The sequence below is a fragment of the Haplochromis burtoni genome, unplaced genomic scaffold, assembly GCF_018398535.1.
Source record: "Haplochromis burtoni strain Fernald_Lab_line unplaced genomic scaffold, NCSU_Asbu1 Contig_99, whole genome shotgun sequence".
NCBI classification, from domain to species: domain Eukaryota; kingdom Metazoa; phylum Chordata; class Actinopteri; order Cichliformes; family Cichlidae; genus Haplochromis; species Haplochromis burtoni.
Window position 1 is genome coordinate 901,621 of NW_024582460.1, and position 19,283 is coordinate 920,903.

Consider the following 19,283-nt stretch of genomic DNA (forward strand, 5'->3'; position numbering starts at 1 on the left):
AGAAGAGAGTTGTATATATACTATATATTATTATATATATATATACATACATATATATATACATATATACATATGCACTATATAATGTGCTTCCCCCCCCCCCCCCTTCGTTGTAGGAGGCGGTCCTGGCGTTTACTGCAGTGCGGATCGATCTGTCCATCCACGGTTTTTGTATTAAAAAGCATCTGAAGTACATTTTACCTTTTTAGGGTTTGTGTATTGAAAAAGCATTAAAAAGCATGCTTACCTCCTTAAACTCCTAAGACCCGAAATCTTCCACGGCATGCATTTTTAATTTCTCTTTGATATTTGGGCATATTGGGGCCCGATGACTGTAAAAACAAAGAATTACCAGATTTATTTTTTTTTACCTGATTTTTATTTTTAAGAAAAATAAGAGCCACATATGAGGATATTCATTTAAAATGTTGATAGAACAGTAGCAGTATAATGTCCTCGTAAGTGAATATTAGGCCCTTGTAGAGCAAAATTCAGTATTTTGGTCTAAATAACCCAAAATGTGATGTCCACATATGTGGACGCCAGGTCCTAGGAGGTTAAATAAAAACTGTGGGCTTCTGTAGATAATTTGCCATTTACTAACAACTCAGTTTACCGGTCAGTCAACGTCCATACCTGCACCTATGGTCACGAGCTCTGGGTAGTGGCCAAAAGAACAGGTTTATGGATACAAATGGTGCAAATGAGCTTTCTCCAGGGTGTGGCTGGTCTCTCCCTTAGAGATGGGATGAGGAGTTTGGCAATCTGGGAGGGGCTCAGAAAAGAGCTGCTGCTCCTCCACATCAAAAGGAGCCAGTTCGGGCATCTGACAAGGATTTCTCCTGGGCGCCTCCTGGGTGAGGTGTGACACCGGGACAGACCCAGGACACACAGGAGAGATTATATCTCTCACCTGGCCCGGACAAGCTTTAGGTGTTGGCCGAGGAAAGACAGGTCTGGGTTTATCTGCTTAGGCTGCTGCCCCCATGTCCACCTGACCTGGCCACGGTTAAGTGGAACAAAATAGATGGATGGAGAACAATTATAAATTGATTATATTTGCTCATAACTCATAATAAGGCTATTTTGCGTTAGCAGCTTGACAAAACCTAAAACCTCACTGGAGATGACATGCATCACCAGTGCTTATGGATTTTCTCTGTTAAGCTGGAAATCCTGCTTTAGGCTCTGTGGTCACATAAAAAGGGGTGTTTCTCCAGTCAAGTGACTCTTTTTCTGCACAAAATGATTCCTATGAGAGGCACCTCCTCCAATCAGAGATGATGATCATCCTATAGTCATTAAAATATATACAGAACATAAATATAAGAACATAAAAATATAGCAGTGCTGTTACAAATAAGACAAGGTATTAAAACTGTAAAAGACAACAACTGTAAACTTGGTATTTAGTGCACAGAATAAAAAAAATCCATGTAAAATACTTCAAGTTAAATATTTTATGACTTATGATATTTAGAACTCAGTGCTAGTGTTTATGTGATTGGGTCTCATTAGAAACTAAACATTAAAGCCCCATAGGTTATAAAGGAGATGTGAAAGCTGCTTGAGTTTGATGCTTGAGCAAAGTAAATTAATTCTATGGTTTGAATAGAGATCCTGTGTTCCAATATTACATACTGAGGATTCCAGTGAGCGTGTGATGCATAGTCTGTAGAGCTGGGCTTCATATGTGACAACAGTAAGGTATGGGCAAACTGAGCTGACTTTGAACACAACCTGGTACTGACCAGGTTGAGTATCAGTTACCATGGTGATTTAGCTACCGGTAGGTAAAAAGAGAGTCACTTTTGTGACACAGAAAAATTTGGCTTTAAGGTCAGCATAGCTTGCTAACTCATTAATTTCGCTTTGTAATACATTCCCCCATACAGCTTAAGGTTAGGGCTGTGGCTGCTTTGGCTGATCAGTGTGCCAACAGGGAACTTCAGCCCATCTGACTCCTATGCCTCGTGTCCTGGACCTCTCAGATGTGCTTGTGTTATTGGTGCCCTCTGGAGCATTTTGATAGAATTATCTGATGGCTAAAAAGCCAGTCCAAGTTTCTTCCTCTATGTTTCACTTCTCTTTCATATACAGTTTATTTTAAACACTCTGTGCAAGCCTGAAAAGCAATCGAAGTCTTGTATTTAAAGGGACAGTCTGTGTCTTTGTAAGGAGATGAGGCAGCTCCAAAATCTGATTTCCTGTTGGCAACTTGCTGGCTGTGAAAATGGCAAGATTTCCTCAGCTGATGGTCCACCATCTGCACAGACCACACATTTCCTTAGTTTCTTCGTATTGGGAAGAATGAGCAAATGATGCAGGGATGAATGTTCCATATAAAACCAACTTGCAAGATGGTTTCCTCCAAATTCTGATGAAAACTGTCAAATTCCTTTAAGCTTTTTGGAGCATCTTTTTTGGCACACTGATTTTGCTGCTGTAGTCTGAAAAAACTTTATAGTTAAGCTTCACCCGAAAGACTGTACCTACTTTATGTAGGACTCACTCAGCTTACATCAGGTGAAACTCTGTTGACTTACAAAGGCCATATTTGTATGTATGTCAGATTTACATTAATGTCTGAATCGCCCTAAAAGGAGTTGGCCTTTAATCGGACTAGTTTAAAAGTCTAGCTTTGTTAGTACATGGCCACCTGAAAACATCTGCATATTTGCTCTATAGCTTTGTTGTGGACAGCAGTGTGAGTGGATGATGCATACTGTAAGTATTCATAGGGTTAAGGCTAATGTCCTTCATGCTTTGTGCTTCAGCAAATTCAGTTCAATAAAAAATATCAAAGTGGAAAATCTCAGCTGTAACTGAAGCTTTACATCAGTATTTGAAGAACTGTTTAGGAAATACTGTATATTCTCTATAATATAGATTCTCATTTCCGGTGACCAGATGCACATGAAGTCGACAGATTTATATTTTTTGGAAGTATTGAGTCCGCAGACATCACCAGATACTTTTAAGCAGCGTAGAATCGTTCTGTCAGGAGTACTGAACAGGCACATTGGCTTTGGGACATTTATTTTTTTCAGCTTGCCTACTGCATATGTATTTCTTTTGAGGTACTTTGAGTACTTAATTAAACCATAAAACTGCGCTTAGATTTGAACCTGACAATTTACTACAAATTGTGCTGAAAATGACAGCACAAAAAAAGCACACCCCTGAGGTGAATGTGATAGTTGCCACTAGGAGGAATAATTTATTTGGAAGCCCAAGGGAGATGTTATTAAAAGTGTGAAATCAGTGCATGTAGACTGCTCAAAGTGGTGCCCAAAGTTTGACTTGTCCTGTAGATTTTTGCTGAGGCCAAATCTTGCATGTTTAGAGCAGAGCCCTGCATGTTTCTGGACCTTAAAGCTGGCATTTTACGTTAACAGAACAGAAAGTGTCACATCGACAGAAGAGAAAGAATAACACAAAATACAAGCGATTGATGTATTAATGGCTACAAAGTTGTTTTTGACATTTAACAGAAATGTTAAGTGTTTTAGGTTTTAGGTCACAATTGTAAGCAGAGAATCTGCACATAAACAATAAGGTAGAGATCAAAGTCTCTGCGTAATGTGTACTGAATGTAATGAATATTGAGGTTTTTGCTGAAATAGTTTGTTATCCACTGACGGCCGTGAGTCATATACACATGCCATTCATTACACATGGCCATACTAAAAAATACCTGCAGCTACATACACATGCAGAAAACAAAAGTGATGTGCACATTTATGCAAATGGAACAATAACTTCATTTACAGGCTAACTGGTGAAAATCTCCACACATCCATCTATTTAATGCCGCTTTCCCGCCGTGGGTCAATACAGCATGCCATCCTCTCCCAGTTCATCCGAGGGAACTTTGAGACTTTCCCAGGCCAACTAAGAGATATAATCTCTATAGCTTTCCCTGGATCTGCCTCAGGGCCTCTTCCAAGTAGGCAATGCTTGAAACACCTCGACTGGCTCCTTTCAATGTGGAGTTCCTTCTGAATGACTGAACTTCGCATCTCAACAGTAAGGGGGAGCCCAGCCGCCCTTCAGAAGAAACTCATTTCTCCCACTTGCGTCCACAGTCTGATTTCTGCCCAGGGCTCGTGAACATAGATGAGGGTAGGGATGTAGATCAGCAGCTGCACATTCACACTCATCTCTCAGTTCACCACAATAGAGCGGTACAGCGTCCGAATTTTGAAGCCAATAGAACTTGAGCATCTTTAAAAAGCAGAAATGAGATTCTGACACCAACTTCTGGAACTTAGATGGGCCTCGAAATTCAGTTGTGCAGAGACTGAATAGCTCTCGTAGCAATAAGAGAGTAAGTCGTACCCAAATTTACAAAGAAATTTAGTAAAATGCCTTCTCCAAGTCCAAAAAGCAAATAGAGAATAGTTCCTCAAACTCCCATGTACCCTCAAATATCCTCGAGAAGATAAAGACATGGTCCAGTATTCTGCAACGAGGACAAAAAACCCCGAATTTTTCCTCCTGAAATTGAGGTTTAACTAACTGAATGTCTCTCCTCTCCAGTATCCTGACTTGGACCTTCCCAGGGAGGCTTACTAGTGTGATCCCCCTATAGCTGAAACACTCCCTCTGGTTGTCCTTCTTAAAGATCGGAACTACCACTCCAGCATACCAAACCAGAGGCACTGCACAGATTTCCATGCCATGTTGTAGAGATGTGGCAACCAAAACAGCTATGTAGCATCCAGAACCTTAAGGAACTCAGGGCGAATCTTGTCCACCCTGGGAGCTCTGTCATCAAGAAGTGATGAGACATCCCACCTTTGTCTTTAGACAGTGTCATTCCATGGTTCCACTGAACTTTGTGTGGTTTGCTTCAGCACCACCCTCCACTTGAAATATACAAAAGTCTTTTGCTGTGTTGTTTAGTTGTTAGATTATTCATGCCCACATTAAGTTTGCTTGTGTTTGACTTACTAATTTCCACTGCTATTGGTAAATTACCAAGGGCATTCATCAGAATGCCCATCTGTGTTAATAAATTAGTACCTGCTTTGTTTTGTAACTATTTAGTTTGGCAAGCCAGCAGTCAGTTTTTGCTTTTCTTTTTTTGTTTTTGGAACTTTGTATTATCCTTTCGGCTTAGGTTGTCATCTCTACTTTACATATGCTAACAGGACAGTTCCACCTTCACTTAAATAGCAGTTAGCTGTCAAGTCAGCTAACTGAAAGCCAGGCACAAACTCACATAAAAACGCAACATGATAAAGTTTTAAAAAGAATTCTGAAAAATGAAGGGATTCAAACTATATTTAATTTCTGACAACAAACCAAAAGTGAGCACAAAATATGGATATTTATTTTTCTGTACCTGGCTGCCCTCAAAAGGCCCTTGGTCAAGTGTACTGGCGGGATGCAATTAAAGGCCAGTCGATGGATGAATGTTTTCTTGTCGAGTTTGGCTCCTTGTCCTGAAAGCTGAAATGTCAAGTGTGACGGTCAGCAATCTATTTACATCTCTGAGTGCAAAGGAGGCATTCAAAGAGCGCAGATTGAAGTGATTGAATGACTCGGTCAACAAAGGGCTCTGTGGAGACAGAAATCAACAAGAATATTCCTGTGTGCGTCTGTGGTGACATTTTGATTGTGACATTAAGGTGAAAGGTAGATTTAATCAAACAGACAAAAGGAGCAAGTAAAAAATGTATGTGAAGGGCTCACAATGATATCTGTGCTCACGGAATATCATCTGTCTGTCTTTGAGTTTCAGCTGATTTGTGTTCAAACTGTCCAAGCAAGGAATGTTTCTTATTTCATTCGTCTTATGTATCCAATTTTTTTACATTTGGTGTAACTGAATGGTTTCGTTTTGTTTACACAGAAGAAGGAGTGGACATGGGACGAGAGCAAAATGATGGTGATGCAGGATCCCATTTACAGGTAAGCTGGCCTTAAGATTTATTTATTTTTTTGTCATAACGTTACATTTCTTTAGCTCATCTTTAAATGCTAATTTAGATGCTTTTTAATACTTATTCTAGTAAGTCAGTCCTTATGGCTCATTGAGCCTTTTCCCAAATGAATTTTAATCCAAACTTGATTAAGTACGCTGTGGTGGCTCCGGAAATGAGAATCCTTTGTCTCTGTCAGTGCAAGCGTTGACATTTTGGAGAAAAAAGGCACTGGTAAGTCTGGCGATAACTTCCACCGACTCCTAAACAGCACAGCACCACCAAAATTTCAGAAAAAAAAATGCTAAACATGATATCAGAAGAAATGGTAATCAAACCAATCCTCAACACTGTTTTTAAAAATCTAATAAATTTTAAGTTCTAATGTGCCCAAGTCTAACTTCTGCTGTCATGTTAATTTCGGATCTCTTTCTCTTTTAATGGGGGCATCTAATTAAACCTGAGCCGTCAGTCACCTCTTTATCCCCTGTAACCATACTGTGGTTTTCTGCAGTTTTGTTTGCAGCGCTGCAATTCTATCATAATCACAGCATGAGGTTTAATTGACATCTTAAAACAGCCTGAGTTGTATCCCAGTGGCAGCGTGACCTAAAGTAACCTTATTTACTGCCAGTGGTGTTGGTGTTGTGTGGAATACTTGGGATCTGTGTCTTTCCTGTGTTGCTGTTTTTCCTCAGAACAGACATTTTTATGTAAATTCAGAACATCAAGCAGACTCGGCTTCGAGGCATTTGGGTCTTCTAGTCTAGTAGAGGTTTGTAATAGTGTGAGACTTTCAAGTGTTATTCATATGCATCATATAGCACTTTATTCGATACTCTTGTTGGTTACATGCGTGGTATTGGGAGTATCAATGTGCAGACTGGGTGAACCGGGGGTTGAACTGTCAACCTTCCAATTAGTGGGTTTTGTTCTGGATGATTGTGAGTCAAACAACAACCTCCAGGGATGGAAAATTATGCTGACAGTTATGTGTCAAGAACTCTGAGTAGCCACTTGTGGCTGGCTCTAAAAGCGAGCCATCACCATAGACTCCCACGTTAAAATTGGCAACTAAAGAGTATTAAACATCTAGTGTAGTGAAAAAAAGGTTTCTCTTTATGGATGGATTCCTTTTATCATAACGCCGTGTGTTGTGTGTGCGTATACCGATTAGGCGTAACATTATGACCAACTGCATAATATTGTGTTGGTTCTTCCAATCCATTGAGGCACAGACTTCACTAGAGTCCTGATTGTGTGCTGTGGTATCTGGACCAAGATGTTAGCAAACGATCCTTTAAGTCCTTTAAGTTTGAGGTGGAGTTTCCATGGATTGGACTTGTTTGTCCAGCACATCACACAGATACACAGTTGGATTGAAACCTGGGGAAATTGGAGGCCAAGTCAACACTTTAAACTGGTTTGTTCTCCTCAAACCATTTCTGGACCATTTTTGCTATTAGGGATTACCATTTCAACAAAAAGCTGTACATGGTCTGCAACAATGCTTAGGTAGGTGGTACTTGTCACAGTAACTTTAACAAGGACCCAAGGTTTCCCAGCAGAGCATTGCCCAAAGGATCGTACTTCCTCCACCAGCTCACTTTCTTCCCATGGTGTATCCCGATGCCAGGTGTTTCCCAGATAAGTAACCCACCTGGGCATCCACATGAGTTAAAAGAAAACGTGATTCATCATGATTCTTCCATTGCTCCATTGCTTTTGGCGGTGCATAGGAGTCGGCATTGGCACCCTTTCTGGTCTGCAACTATGCAGCACCATACGCATCAAACTGTGATGCAGTGTGTATTCTGATGCCTTTCTATCAGCACTAGCACCAACGATTTTGGCAGTTTGAGCTGCATGAGCTCGTCTGTCCACACAGGCCAGCCTTTGCTTCCCGCTGCAGACTGGAAAAACCCAACATGAGCTTTGGAGTTTTGGAGATGCTCTGACCCAGTCATGTAGCAATCACAATTTTGGCCTTTGTCCAACTCGGGTACAGTTCTTTACGTTATGTTATTCACTTCTGTCAGTTGTCATAGTGTTGTGCCTGATCTATATACGATGCATGTAATTTATTTTGCAAGCTCCATTCATTCAAATGTTTTTTAAGACTTGTAATTAGGCATGTACCTAACACTAAACTATCTGCAAGACCTCAGCTCCCTGACAGTTATAGTATTTTGTTAGCGTGTTACTTGAAACTAATTAGCAGATCTTTGTGTCAGAGTGACATAGTTTTATGGGCACAGCAACCCAGCTTGCTAGCGATAGCTGATAACTCAGCACCTCCTGCCAAAATAAGCTTCTGGCTCCAGAAAAACAAGATAGTCAGAATGCTAAACTGTAAGGCCTCAGAATAAAAATACTGGGTTACATTATAAGTCTGAGGTTACTGAGCAGAGAAAGAATGTAGATAAAAAGTATCTTGATAGCACATTTTATTATCAGTGTTTAAACCTTCAGGCATGTTTTAGTTGGGGAGTGAAGTTGGACATAAAGGCTATGTTGAGCTGCATGGATGGTTTTCCCAAAGGTGAGCAAATATGTTTAATGTGTTTCCCGCTCTGGCAGTGAGATCATATCAGGTTTAAAAACTGGATGTCTCCCTGGGCCGTGTTTATTTTGGGGATATCCAAAATAATGGCGTGCTACTGCTCTAAATCAGCCAGTTTTCTTAATGTTATCATGACAAATTTTTGTGGCATTGTTAACATGTAAAAAACCTGTCAGCGACAAGCGAGAAAACAAAGAGGATTTAACTCAAATGTACAAATCCGATGTAAGTTTAATGGTCAAAACTGTTACACTCTGCCAGAATGTCTGATAAAGCAGAGTGTAGGTACCAGGTCATGCTCTCAGCCCTGTTATGATCTTTTTTTCTTTTTATCTTGTCTTCTATTGTGCAAATTTGTTCACTCTCAATTCTTATTCTCTGTATCAGGAGATCTTGCTTGTCATTTATGAAAATGGCAAATTCAAAACAATGATACATTCTCCTAGAATGAGGATATTGTTCCCTGGTTAGCATTATCTCTTGGTGACCTAAAAGGGCTAAGCAGAGGAAAACGTCATGTTGAAAAAAAAGTCGAATAATATTAAAGTGTGAATATCAGAGTTCTGAGGGATTAGAAACCGCGGTTACGTTGTAAGATCAGAATTAAGGATGCAGGACGCGACGAGGTTTGTGCAGATGTTATTGGGGGAGACAGAACGGCTGGGAAGATCTCACCACAAGAGAATATGTGTGAGAAAGGGCCTAACTTGACATGTCTGTGGTACATTTGACCCCACGGGACTTAAGATTGAGTTCATTCGGTCATTTGCCAAAGGGCTATAAGCCTTTGATTTGAACTCTTACCACAGTCTTGTCTGAGCGGACCTGCTTAGACACAAACAGTCACTCAGTGCTGAGACGCAGCTTGTGAGAATTAAGTGGTTCAGACAGATTTGTAGAGAAATCATAGGAACGCTTTAAGATGACTTCACCATTAATCTCTTTGTCTTAGACTTACACAGACATGCAGAGATGTTGAAGTTTGCTCAAACGATGAAAGCCTGCCTGACTACGGTAGAAAAAAACCCTCGTTCTAGAGAGAGAAGTCGAAATAAAGTTGAAGACAGGTAGTGCCGCACTTCTTATTCTGCACCGAATGACTCATTCTTTATCCCACTGCTCCCTCTCTCTTTACCCTTCAGACGCACGCACGCACACGCGCACAAATTGACACACTCTCTCCCAGGCGGGCCCGGCTCAGAAGTGCATCCAGGAGCCCAGTTGGGGGTTTGGGCTTTGGAAATGATTCTGTCAGAAAGATGGATTTTGCCCTGCTGTTTGTGTAAGCGTCTCTGAGCTTAGGAATTCTCAGAGATTTTGTTTGGTTAGAGATGCCTCACCTTGTCCCACGCATCTAAACCTTGCGTACGGTTTTTAATATTACAGTCACAAAGTTCCCCCCCACCCCCACGGCAGGAGGAGGCTGCACAGGGTGGGGGCTTGAGGCCAAGTCCGATGGGTAAGCCTCATCGATCAGTGGCTGTCATCTGCTGAGCCGAGTGTGACAGATCTTCACGACATCTCATCTTTACTCTTCGACTTAGTTACGATGCGCCAGTCCAAACAGAAGTCTCAGTCATGAAATATTTGATATTTTCTGTGCCGGACTTCACTTCTGCTCTTCACATATATTTATGTTTTATAGGAAGTGTATATATCTTCTATACACAGTAGCAGAAGCGGCAATGTTAACATATGAGGATTAATATCTTGCCATATTTTTATATGAGGTGTCATCGTGTTTTATGACAAAAAAATGCTGATATGAAGTAGACACTGCTTCTGTAAGTAGTTATTTGTTATATGTTAGATATATGTGACAGTGTTGTTGTTTTGTTTCATATTCTTCTGTATTTCCCCTCCCACTGGGCAGTTTTTCACACATGAACTTTGGGCAATTTGGAGATAATCATGTTAATCCATCGTTGCCCTTTCTTAAATGTTGCACACAGCAGGAAATAGAGAACTTTAAGCATATTCTCACTACTGGAAACACTACTTGTTTGGCTGAGGGAGCTGCCTGGGGAATATGCAGGACACCCTCTCACTAATGGTAAATGCACTGAACTGTTAACGGTTCTATTGGCACATTAATACAAAGTGACATTACTCTCATGTTGCACATGAGAGCTTGATGGCTATAGACTGTCCACTGCATATGTGTTCTCACATGCATCTCTGGATGGTAAAATCCTAGAAAAATTCAAGGCGCGTGAAAATGACTTTACTGTCCTTTAGGCTCCATCAAAAGCATTACTGTGAGCAGCAAATGATGTATTTCATCGTGAGCTCTGCCCAACCCTGTAATGAAGTCTGCGGTGCAGTCTGTTCTAGCACTTTGTTACTGCTATGCAATTACAAAGTTTCACAAAGAGCTGTCGTGATTCTCAAGCTGTACCTGTGGCATTGTTCTACTTTAAGAGGCTCCCTAGTATTGGACAGGGATGTGCATTCCAAGCAAAAGTCCTGGTCAATAGTCTCTGGAATGTGTTTGATCAACCTCCAACCAAATGGCTTTCAAATGACTGCACATAGTTGTGGTAGACTTGTAATATGCTAGCTGTACCTGGTGGATTTTATACTGGACAATTTTTGTTTTAGAAATTTCCAGAAATAATTTTTTGACAGTTATATTTCTCTTTTTTTCATTCTTTTTTTTTTCTCGTCTAGTTTATCTTGAACCACTTATGTACCACATATACCAATCAGCCAGGTGACATATATACACTCCAGCCTATGATACATAAGTTGCTTGCTCAACTCAGTGAGGTCTGGTCCAAGTCATAACAGCCTGCAGACCTGTCGGTGAGTCTTTTCTTTGGAAACTAGTTCGTCCATGTTTGGACTTCTTCTGTGTTGTGAACCAAATCAGTCCGTGCATGATTACATTGCCCCGCCCATACGCGAATATATCGCCGGTTGGAAAATTTTTACATACTGCCCGCACAATGTTTGCCTTCATAAGTTGAAAGTAAAGAACAACTTTCACATATAAATGCCAAGAGACAAGGTTTTCCCTAAGCGTATTGCATTGTCTACATGTTAGCTATGAGTGGTGTGAGTTGCGTGTGTGACATCTAGATCGTTCAATAAAATAAATTTGACAAAAACAGCTTAAAGTAAACAAATTATTGATTCTCATTATTTTTAAGAAAGAAAACTTAACAAGGAGTGTTTGTTCAATTAGTCGAAGTTATTCATACTTGCTGTGAACAGCTGCTGAAAACCCTGAGTCATACTAGATCAGAGTAGCACAGAGTCATTATCAGTCAGTACTTCGGTTCTTGCCATCACAGATAAAATGAAATCATAATAGGCCTGCATCCCAGAGGTCACTTCTTTACCAGACAGCTGATACACAACTGTGATATCTGTGTCCTTGTATGCTTTCAAAGTTGTTTTTCTCTTGACTTTAACTTATCAATATCCCTGGAGAGCAGTTTATATATCTAAGATTGATCACTGTGTATCAGAATTGTACTTGAAAAGTGACCCGTGTCGTCTCGATTTAAGAGTGATTAGTCTGTAAAGGTTAATGCAGGGAAGATCTAGCATTTGCATCACCCTAATGTTATCTGAGAGTAAATTAGAAGGCTTCATTTAGTGAGGGGAAATCCCTATGTGAGAAACTTGGTATTACGTTTGAATACTGTACATCATAAGCTAAATGATACATATTCATATGTAGCTTTTCAAACGCAGGGAGGAAAACGCACATCAAAGCTGTGAACTGTTTTAAGCACTTATATGTGGGTTTTTCAGATGAGCAGACGCTGTGTGAATAAATCATTTGGGAGGATGTAGTGAGCGCTTTGCATATTTCTTTAGTGCATTTCTTTTTGTCCACAATTTTGTTGTCTATTCTATTCTATTCTATTCTATTCTATTTTTAGCTGCTTTCTAGCTGGAGCTGCTGGCTTACCACAACTTAGGCTGTGTGCCTCTCACGTCCAACATCACATCAGAAGTTGACATTGTTGCACTGTTGAGTATTTGTTTGCTGAACATGTACAGAGCTACTTGGGTTCTATACAGAATACTTAACATGTGCGTACTAATGCAAGTAGTTCCTCTCAAATAAAGAACATATTCACAGTTTGGCAACAAAATAAAGCTCACTGTTTATTTTTCATCCTTTTTTAAAATAAAAAAGCACATTTGCCTTTTTAAAAGCACGAGTTCAGATTACCACATAGGAAACATCTAATCGTTGGAAAATGCCACGAAAAATGATTCGTTTCTTAAGAGTTGTGACCTGACTCGTGTTTTATGAGCTGCTACAGATGATGGAGAACGCTGCTAATGCAGTGTTCTTTTTTTCCTTTCTTCAATCACAGCGAGCAAAATGTTCCAAATCTTAGACGCCAAACTTCCTGCTTACTTACTGTTTGTGGTGCAGCAATTTGCATGAGAAATGGACTCCGTCCTATCAGAGGAGATGTGTTTTTGACTTCTCTAATGCAAAGACCATCTGTTTTTTCTCAGCCGTCCGTATTTCTTCAGAACCGCACTGCGTAGTCACGAGTCATTACACACTTGGATATAATGTTTTAAATCAAATTTTGACATTTGTTTGTTTTTCTTTTATCACATATAAAGAACAAATATAGTCATTTTTGCATAGTTGAGCAGAAGACGCTGTAAAATATTGTCACATAGATTAACAGGAATACGTTTTCAGCTGGGTTGACAGTAAACCCCTGTTAATTTTACAGTTTTCCTCCTTTTATCTGCAGTATTTTACTATAATCCTGCATGTCCTCATTTACAGTTCATTAATATAGTCTCTCCATTTATACATTTCATTCTGTGCATCGCCGTTCTTTTTACATTCACTTGTTATAAGGTTGGACATTTTACTACTGTTATACTGCAATGTACTAAAACACTGTGGATTTCATTCATTTTAGCAGCAGTTTATCCCAGATACAGTTCAATGTGGTTATTTTTGTAAATGGTACATATTCCTGGCAGTATTGACTTTGGTAAGCTAAAATGCAGCAATAAAATATGAAGAGAGACTTAGAAAATCAATTGGCTTACATTTATCGGAAAAAGGGCCGAAATACTTGAGTTGCCAAATGACAATCAAATGACCTTTGTCCCTGTTTCTGAGTTGCTTTTATTGACGTTTCGGTCAAAGAAGCAGTTCAGAATAGTATCTGTACTGTACTGTAAACATTACCTGACACATGCCAGCAACGTGTCTGTTATAACTGCTGCTTCTTTTGTCCTCTTGTCATAAAAGAAGCAGCAGGTCGCAGTGTTAGACATTAAATATCTGCACTGCAAACCTCAAAGGCATGATAGCAGTCTGACTCAAGCATTACCTGTAACATTGTCCTCAAAAAGTTAATGTTACTGTACCCTCAAGGCACAATGTGGCAAGTTGTGAGATTTGTGTTAGATTGCCAGCTTAGTTGCTTTCCTGATTAGTGACCATTCATTTGAGGATGGCAGTAGTACCGTCATAGACAGTTAAATGTCTTTCAAGCTACCGTATGTGTGGTAAAAAAGTGCTTGATTCAGATTTGCAGCTGTCTACTCTCGGAAGTATTTTATCTTCCTCTGTTTACGGGGTCCTCTCCCACTGATCTCTAGCCTCTCTGCAGTGTTTTATGGGAGATAGCAAATAAAGGATACATTGCTCTCCACATTATACTGTCATATTAATGGGAAACAGACTGTCAGATGTTGTAGTTTTAGAGCAATTTCTAAGAGTTATGTGATTTAACCGGGAACTTTCTAACAGTACAGTCATGGCAGCTAGATTAGCCATCTTATAACTTTGGGTTCTTACTGTTTAAACTGTGCAGCCATAAGGGAATATAAGCCTTACTGTTCCCTGTTTAACATTATACAGTACTCTTGTTTGCTTTCTTAATATAATCTAAAGATTTATTACTGTATTATTACTATATAACCTTGATAAATACTCTGGAAATAAATAATTGGCAGGTGTGATCATTTACTACAGTGGTCTTGGTCATGGTGGCATGTTGCTGGCTAAACCCTAACACTGTCCTCAAACACAAGCTCTGGAAATAAAGGCAGTTCTTTCCAAAGAAAATGTTTGCCATTATACTTTAATATCATACAGCAGCTTGCTGATCATATTTTTTCTTCCTGACATATTTGCAGAGTATTTCAAAGCGCTGTGCATTACAGTTTCATTTGGGTTTCTTATTTTGTGCTGATGGGCACTGTTGTGCCGTGTTCTGCAGGTATAGATGTGTGACTGCAGAGATCAACCTGGAAGCAGTCAGAGCGAGGGACTGCTGAGGCTAATGTAATGAGATACACACTCGAGTATTTGAGCCACATTGCCATCTTATTAGAGTGTCCATCAGTGGGGGAAATATTGAAGAAGCTTGAATGCTTTTAAAGTCTGTTTTTGTAACAGAAACAACGCTGTCACCTTAATAGCCGCCCAAATGGTTCTCCCTAATGTGTTTTTGGAAAAAGGGAAAAGAAAACTCACTAGAGACCAGCTGCTACTCGGATTCTGTTAGGGAGCTATATTGAGTTTTTACTCAATTCAGTTTTTACGGTGATGTTAGCAACATCCTGGTGCCAGATACCACAGCACACCTTCAGGGGTCTACTGGAGACCAGCAGCAAAAGAGGGACCAACACAATATTGGGCACGCGGTCACAATGTTAGGCCCGATCATTGTAACCACAGCCTGATACAGATATAACAGATATACGTAAGTATTAGGCAGTGGGCAGCAATACATAACTCTAGCTCTGTTTTCTATTCACAAACGACTTTAAGTTGCTAACTTGATCTGTAAACTTTAAGCATGAAGATATTCATGCAAAACATGTAGTTCTATGATTAGATTATTTTTACGTTTCTTTAAATTTGAAGTATATTTACTATCAGCATAAAACATTATGTCTCATATCCAGATTGTCAGGCTGATAAATTGAAATGTATTTCTTGTTATGATGCTAAAGTAATGGTATAGTAGGGTGCTGCAAGTGTCAGATCAGTATATCAGGGCTGAGTGCACAAGGGATTGCTAATAAGCCCCTAAAAGAACTGACAAACAGTATACATAATATGCTGTTACAGGTGATATTACTGTAAACACTGGCTCTTACAACAAGCACAAGAACTTTAAGGATAGGTGCAAAGGTTTCAGCAGGGGGAGGAGAAATGTTCTTTAAGCCACTGGTGCTGCTGCTGTTCTCCCTTCAGATCTACAGGTGTACATCACCCTGTTCTGTCTCTTAACAAACCCAGACAGTGTTTGTGTGTTTTTCACATTTCACCTGCCAGAGAGCTGCAGCCTCAGGGCAAAACCAGCAGACTCATTCGCTGAGGAATACTCCGCAATCCCCTGGATCAAGCAGATGTGCCCACCCACAAACTTCAAACTGGCAGCCGGAGCATCTTTTTTTTTTCTTAAACCATGCTCACAACGCTGTCATCTAACTCAACCAGGCACAAACACAGCACAAACACCTCATTTTTGAAAAAGCACAGGCTAAGTGTTTGTATCTGAAGTGCAGATATGAGTGTCATTTTCAGAGTGCTCGCCAGTTAGTCACTTTTGACGATGGATGGATGGATAGATCGAGTTCTGCTGAGAAGTGATTTTTCTTTATTATTCTGCCTAATCTATTTATGCAAAGAAAAATATGTAGTCGTGGCAGGTGAAACACAGGTTTATCGTGTTTGAGGTGTACATAAACTATCTCTGGTGGATTCATCTGCTAACTTGTCTGAAAACTTCTCCCCTGCCTTTTATAACTCAGTGTCCCTTCATGAACAGATGGCACGAGGAAGCAGTTGATAATCAAAGCAGCAGATGTTCGGGGAAGCGTGTTTGCTGCCAATACATCATGATTTGATCTTAATTTAATACCCAATAATGCATTTGAGAAAACCGATTAAAGCATAATTGTAAAAACGGTTTAATGCTTGTTATTCCTGAACTTGGTGTTTAAGCAAAAATGTCTTTCCCTCTCTCAGTGGTTGGGACCTTGTTGATTCTTCAGACGTTGCTCATGCTCTTTTCTCCTGTCCAGGCTGTTAGCCCACACTGTAGCCATTTTACACTGTAAAATTAGCCTTACTATTGCAGTTTACTTTATCAGTTCATTATTGTAAAACAGTATTTGGCAACAGAATGGAGTGGGCTCCAGCCTATTCAAGCCATCACAGGGTGGGAGGAAGCACACCCTCGACAGGTCACTTGTCTATCTAACAGCAGTAATTGATATTTAGTAAGTAATTAATCTTGAAGTAGTAAAATATTTTCTTCTCTTTTCGACTGCTCCCTCGACGGCTCGCTGCAATGGATCACCAGTAGCATCCTGCTTTGCCACACCATGCCTCGCCATGTCCTCCTTCACTGCATCCCTGAAGCTCCTCTATGGGCGTCCTCTTTTTCTCTTGCCATGTTTAGCATCCTTTGGCCAGTATGTCCACCATCCCCCTTCTGCACATGTCTAAACCATCTCAGCCTCGTCTTTCTGACTTTGTCTCTAAATATTCTCAGTCTGAGCTGTCCCTCTGATTTACTCTAATAAGAAAACCTACTTTTTTCAAACTACTTTATTAGCTGTAAGTTATAGTGGTCAACACAGATGAAAACTCTCAAAGATCTACTTTATTACCAGACATCCATAATAGTGTCAGACTATTGCTGTCGTAGGGTGAACCTCACATGTTTGACCCTTTTGCTGTCAACCTTGTACTTGGTTATTATTATTCTGTTCATTATTCTGAACCAAGCAGCTCCACAAAACTTCAAAACTGTATCTGGGAGAAACTGGAAAGGAGTGAAAGTTTGGGCATTTTTTAAATGTGCGTATATACAGTACACATCTGTCATTGGTTGTGTCTTCTCTGGCCTGCAGTGATGGTAATTGCTGTCATCCACCGAGAGGCAGCCTGCCCTCACTGACTCCCAACCAGACAGTGTGTATTAGACGGCTTGGCTTACTTCAGATCCCTCCAGTGAGGAGTTCACACCCAGCCAATTAAAGTCAATCTCATGTTTGTGTGTTCTAGGACACCCTGATTATGTGATAAGGAAAACAAACTCTGATATGAAGTGCACACGCATTCTACACACATTTCGCTTTGATATTTCAGTGCACTGATTCCATGCTGATTACACGCTGCACGCTTGAACAGCAAACACACACACACACACCACAACACCACATCACACACACACACACACACACACACACACACACACACACACACACACTGTAAAGACCATGAAGTTCTCACAACCCTATTCTGTCCTATACAATCTCTTTCACAGCAGTATCCTCTCCTTTTCTGCTCTGAGCTAATGGAGTGTCCAGTCAGATTTGGTAGCATGCACACTTCCCTACAGGAACACATGAAGGGAAAAAAATTGAAGAGCCATTTTCTAAAACCTACTGAATAGCTTTTGAAGGGTCAGTTCCCTCAAATAAAAAAAAGAAGTAGTTCTGCAGCTTTGTTTTTATATACCGATGCATCTGTAAAGAACTTGTAATCAGGAACTTCCACTTCCATGGACTTCCTCTTCCCAAGGGGAGGTTCTTGCAAGATAGTCTAAAAGGAATGAGCCCTTTCTTTCTGGGACTGCTTTTGATAGTAGGCTTGACACAGCTGATATACTTTATCACGGGGGCAACCGTGGCTCAGGAAGTGTATCTGTAACTGGAAGGTCGCCGGTTCGATCCCTGGTCTCTCTGTTCTGGTCGTTGTGTCCTTGGGCAAGACACTTTACCCTACCGCCTACTGGTGTTGGCCAGAGGGGCCGATGGCGCGATATGGCAATCTGCCCCAGGGCAGCTGTGGCTACAACCGTAGCTTGCCTCCACCAGTGAGTGAATGAATAGTGGCATTGTAAAGCGCTTTGGGTGCCTTGAAAAGCGCTATATAAATCCAATCCATTATTATCTTATTTATTTATTTTAATCTTTTTCTCAATTGTAGTACAACAACCATCTGTATGTATTAAGGTCATCACAGCATCATGTGACACTTTATGACAACTGTCATTTTCATTCAAGGCATGAAGTAAACAGGGGCAAACTGCTGACTGCAGTCACCTTCAACCAGCATGACCAGCTGCTTGTTTCTGTTGTGATTTAGCTCCATTTGTAACATGTAGTTGTTTTACACGCAAATGTAAGCACATCCTGGTGTAAATCCTTAACCGACCGGTTGGTATTCCTTCACAAGACTTTCCTCTAAGAAAAACTTAACTTTAGTGCTGTTTTCTTTCCATTCAGAAACACTTTAAATAGTGTTTTCATGCTAGCTAAACCAAAATGTTGACTTCGCTGCTTAGAAGCAGGTAGTGCTTTTCCTATATTCATTCGTATTCATTGAGGGCAAGCTTCCAAGTGCCCTCTGTTGTGCCCCCAGCTGAACTGCAGGCAATTTCTGTCCAATGAAATGAGTGGAATGGCTTTTTAAAACTGATCCTGTCGTCTTCATCACCTCATAAAGGAGGTTTATTTTAATGTTAGACAGACTGATGTATCAGTCACTTTGGACCCACAGCAATACTACTAAATAATCTTTTAACTTTTGTGTACTATAAAAATAGTAATACAGTTGTAACTTACAATTTTGAGGCAGATTCTTAAGGCCTGACTTTACATTTTTTAACATTGTCTACAGTAACATTTATAAGGTAATACCTGACATCCAAATGCCGATGTCAGTGATTCCTTAAGTGCGGGTTGGGTGTGCCACAAAGGTACTGCAGGTGGGCCCAAGTAATAACAGAAATTCAGTGTATTTCTTTCTTTATTCAAAAAGT

At 40.2% G+C, this 19,283-nt stretch overlaps 1 protein-coding gene across 2 annotated transcripts in view; it reads left to right on the forward strand.

Moving 5' to 3' along the window:
- nos1apa (nitric oxide synthase 1 (neuronal) adaptor protein a) overlaps positions 1–19,283 on the forward strand; it is a 191,563-nt gene that overhangs the window by 79,451 nt on the left and 92,829 nt on the right. For both annotated transcript variants that reach the window (XM_042223012.1, XM_042223013.1), the window contains exon 4: positions 5,861–5,919. In XM_042223012.1, coding sequence (XP_042078946.1) covers positions 5,861–5,919 — 59 coding nt within the window. The remainder of the gene's footprint in view (positions 1–5,860; positions 5,920–19,283) is intronic.